Genomic DNA, 5,000 nt, shown 5'->3' with positions numbered 1-5,000 from the left:
TGTGTGTCTGTGTGTATCTGTGTGTGTGTTTCTCTGTGTGTGTTTGTCTATGTGTGTGTGTGTTTCTCTGTGTGTCTGTGTGTTTCTCTGTGTGTGTGTGTGTCTGTGTGTTTCACTGTGTGTCGTGTCTGTGTGTCTCTGTGTGCGTGTGTGTGTTTCTCTGTGTGTGTGTGTGTGTGTGTGTGTATTTCTGTGTGTGTTTCTCTGTGTCTCTATGTGTGTGTGTGTGTTTCTCTGTGTGTATCTGTGTGTTTCACTGTGTCTGTGTGTTTCTCTGTGTGTGTGTTTGTTTCTCTGTGTCTCTGTGTGTGTGTGTGTGTTTCTCTGTGTCTGTGTGTGTGTGTGTGTGTTTTCTCTGTGTGTGTGTTTCTCTGTGTCTGTGTGTGTCTCTGTGTGTGTGTGTGTTTCTCTGTGTGTCTGTGTGTGTGTGTGTGTGTGTGTGCGTGTATTTCTGTGTGTGTTTCTCTGTGTGTGTGTGTGTGTGTGTCTGTGTCTGTGTCTGTGTGTGTGTGTGTGTGTGTGTGTGTGTGTGTGTGTGTGTGTGTGTGTGTTTCTCTGTGTGTCTGTGTGTGTGTCTGTGTCTGTGTGTCTCTGTGTGTGTGTGTGTGTGTTTCTCTGTGTGTGTGTGTGTGTCTGTGTGTGTGTGTGTGTGTGTGTGTGTGTGTGTGTGTGTGTGTGTGTGTGTGTCTGTGTGTGTGTGTGTGTGTGTCTCTGTGTGTGTGTGTGTGTGTGTGTGTGTGTGTGTGTGTTTCCAGGCCTGTGCTCCCCTGTACCAGTGGTCGACCTTCGGTGTGTCTGAGCGAGAGCCCGTGGGAACGTGTTACCTGAAGAAAGGAGCAACCGTGGTGGAGTACTCGCCCTGCAGATCGAGTCCGTTCTTTTCCTCCGCCCGTCTGTCTTTCATTAGACATAACGTGCAATAAACCTCTACGCAGAATGTCTGCCATTATATAATCAATAACTTCTCTTCTCTTCATGTTTTCTTCCCGTGTCTAGCTGCGAACTCTCCCGAGGGCCAGGGCTTCTGCCAGGCCGGCTTCAGTGTCGACTTCCTCAAGGTAGAAACCCCCGAAAAACACTTTTGTTTGTACTTTGACCGAGTGGTAGTAGTCTTTTTACTGAATTAGAGGATCTGAATACTAGAGGTGTTGAAATCACTCAAATAATCGATGCACGGAATCGTGGACGTGGACGATGCTGCATCGATAATCGGCCGGCTCATAATCGATTATTTCTGTTTACAATTTAAAGTAGACCTAACAACATTTCTGTTTACATTAGGGCTGTGTTCGATTTGAAGAAATTCTTAGTCGACTAACACTCATTCAATTGTATGGATGAGTTGATTTAATCGACAGATCTGTAAATCTGACTTTCTCCGCAAAGAGTCATGCTAAAAGGATGCATATATTGAATAAGATAACGCCTCCTTTGCATATTTAAACACAATATTTCAGAAAACGTGTAATACAAGAAACAACTGCCTTAATGAAAGTAATCAAAGTAGGTTTCACGGTGATATCTATTAGGTCAAATGTCAACCCTTTATTCTTGTGTTTACCAGAGATGTGCTCGTACGTTTCTTGGAAATAAGTCATTCAGCATGAAAAAAAGCATCAGACATGACTAATGGAGTAAAGAGATCTAAGTTGACTAAGACCAAAACCACCGATTAGTCGACCAATCCACTAAGAGGGAGCAGCCCATCACTAGTTTACATATTCTGGTGTGTGTTTTTGCACATTCAGGAGGTGCCATGTGCTCAGTGCTGTATAGTTTAATGTATATAGTTTATTTAGTATTAAGAGCACTGCAGAATGTTTGGTTTATTTAACCTTGAATAGAAACATTTATTTGACGCATTGTGATACATCGGGATATCGAATCGCTGACGTGATAATCGTAATCGAATCGGGAGCTCGCTGAAGATTCCCACCTCTCCTGAATACTTCCTCTGCCGCTGACCTTAAGGGGCCGACGAACAAGTGAGAGTCTCTTTCTTTGTTTTTGTGGTTTCAGAAGAGCAACAGAGTGGTGGTGGGAGGACCTGGCAGCTTCTACTGGCAGGGTGAGAACTATGAAAACACTTACTATTAAATTACAAATTCCATTTTCTTTACAACTGCACTGGGTTACTAGCCTGACGTCGTGTGAGTCTGCTGCGTTGGGCTGGGATTATGGCTCAAATGCCTCTGCACTCTATTGGATAGACCTACAACCAATCAGAGCAACAGATAGCCCTACAACCAGTCAGAGCAACGGATAGACCTACAACCAATCAGAGCAACGGATAGACCTACAACCAATCAGAGCAACGGATAGACCTACAACCAATCCGAGCAACGGATAGACCTACAACCAATCCGAGCAACGGATAGACCTACAACCAATCAGAGCAACGGATAGACCTACAACCAATCAGAGCAACGGATAGACCTACAACCAATCAGAGCAACGGATAGACCTACAACCAATCAGAGCAGCAGATAAACCTACAACCAATCAGAGCAACGGATAGACCTACAACCAATCAGAGTAATAGATAGACCTACAACCAATCAGAGTAATAGATAGACCTACAACCAATCAGAGCAACAGATAGACCTACAACCAATCAGAGCAACAGATAGACCTACAACCAATCAGAGCAACAGATAGACCTACAACCAATCAGAGCAACAAATAAACCTACAACCAATCAGAGCAACAGATAGACCTACAACCAATCAGAGTAATAGATAGACCTACAACCAATCAGAGTAATAGATAGACCTACAACCAATCAGAGTAATAGATAGACCTACAACCAATCAGAGTAATAGATAGACCTACAACCAATCAGAGCAACAGATACACATACAACCAGTCAGAGCAACGGATAGACCTACAACCAATCAGAGCAACAGATAGACCTACAACCAATCAGAGCAACAGATAGACCTACAACCAATCAGAGCAACGGATAGACCTACAACCAATCAGAGCAACGGATAGACCTACAACCAATCAGAGCAACGGATAGACCTACAACCAATCAGAGCAACGGATAGACCTACAACCAATCACAATCAGAGTAATAGATAGACCTACAACCAATCAGAGCAACAGATAGACCTACAACCAATCAGAGTAATAGATAGACCTACAACCAATCAGAGCAACAGATAGACCTACAACCAATCACAATCAGAGTAATAGATAGACCTACAACCAATCAGAGCAACAGATAGACCTACAACCAATCAGAGCAGCAGATAAACCTACAACCAATCAGAGCAACAGATAGACCTACAACCAATCAGAGCAGCAGATAAACCTACAACCAATCAGAGCAACGGATAGACCTACAACCAATCAGAGCAACGGATAGACCTACAACCAATCAGAGCAACGGATAGACCTACAACCAATCAGAGCAACGGATAGACCTACAACCAATCAAAGCAACGGATAGACCTACAACCAATCAGAGCAACGGATAGACCTACAACCATCAGAGCAACAGATAGAACTACAACCAATCAGAGCAACAGATAGACCTACAACCAATCAGAGTAATAGATAGACCTACAACCAGTCAGAGCAACAGATAGACCTTCAACCAATCAGAGTAATAGATAGACCTACAACCAATCAGAGCAACGGATAGACCTACAACGAAACAGAGCAACAGATAGACCTACAACCAATCAGAGTATAGATAGACCTACAACCAGTCAGAGCCACGAATAGACCTACAACCAATCAGAGCAACAGATAGACCTACAACCAATCAGAGCAACAGATAGACCTACAACCAATCAGAGCAACAGATAGACCTACAACCAATCAGAGCAACAGATAGACCTACAACCAATCAGAGCAACAGATAGACCTACAACCAATCAGAGCAACAGATAGACCTACAACCAATCAGAGCAACAGATAGACCTACAACCAGTCAGAGCAACAGATAGACCTACAACCAGTCAGAGCAACAGATAGACCTACAACCAATCAGAGCAACAGATAGACCTACAACCAATCAAGCAACAGAGCAACAGATAGACCTACAACCAATCAGAGCAACAGATAGACCTACAACCAGTCAGAGCAACAGATAGACCTACAACCAATCAGAGCAACAGATAGACCTACAACCAGTCAGAGCAACAGATAGACCTACAACCAATCAGAGCAACAGATAGACCTACAACCAGTCAGAGCAACAGATAGACCTACAACCAACCAGAGCAACAGATAGACCTACAACCAATCAGAGCATGTGACGTATGTTGAGCGACGCATAGTTGTCAACAGAACACAACTGCACGTGCGCTGGGAGAAGAAGTAGAAGAAGAGTGTAAAGGATCTTTGCCTTTCTTGTAAAAAGGAAAGAGCTTGCTCTGTTTTTCTTTTGAATTTCCTTGGAACGTCAACAGAAGTGACCATACAGGAACTCATAGTGCACCTTTTTTAAAGGTTGAATTTAAAGACTTCCAAAACATTTATTTTATTTATTTACGATACATTATTCATTCACTAAGAGAATTGGTGTCCTTAAGATGTTGGATTTTTCCTTTTTTTTTTTTTTTTCTTTCTTAAATTGAGGCATTAAGATCAATTTCCAAAAACTTTAGCATGGGTTCATAAACTTATGAGCTCCACTGTATATGTTTTATGGGTTCCATACAACGTACATGCATGCACCCTAGTTATTTTGGGGCAATTTGGTTGTAAGAAACCCACATGTCTGATATAAAAACACTGGATGTGGGTGACCACTGGCTGGAGCTTTAGGTGAAGCACCAGAGACGGCTTCCTGTCGCCAGCTTGCAGCAGCAGATAGATGGCCCTCTTTATTACAACTTGGATCCTTTTTTTCTTCTTCTTCGTAGCCTGTAAATAAAGTTCTTAGTTTATGAGTTGAAAAATGGGTTTGCGCTTCAGCAGTGGAGATTCTTGGAGATTCTTGGAAATCTAACAGAGCATTGATGCTCCAAAAAGTGTGATTAAACGAT

The 5,000-nt window shown here is 42.7% G+C and overlaps 1 protein-coding gene across 1 annotated transcript in view; it reads left to right on the top strand.

Annotated features, from left to right (window-relative positions):
• The window catches only part of itgav (integrin, alpha V), a 71,125-nt gene that overhangs the window by 26,156 nt on the left and 39,969 nt on the right, over positions 1-5,000 (top strand). Inside the window, exons 4-6 of the mRNA XM_028590306.1 lie at positions 756-870; positions 997-1,058; positions 2,020-2,068. Coding sequence (XP_028446107.1) covers positions 756-870; positions 997-1,058; positions 2,020-2,068 — 226 coding nt within the window. The remainder of the gene's footprint in view (positions 1-755; positions 871-996; positions 1,059-2,019; positions 2,069-5,000) is intronic.

The sequence above is a fragment of the Perca flavescens genome, chromosome 11 (genome assembly GCF_004354835.1).
Source record: "Perca flavescens isolate YP-PL-M2 chromosome 11, PFLA_1.0, whole genome shotgun sequence".
Lineage (NCBI taxonomy): Eukaryota > Metazoa > Chordata > Actinopteri > Perciformes > Percidae > Perca > Perca flavescens.
This window is presented reverse-complemented; position numbering and strand designations above follow the sequence as displayed.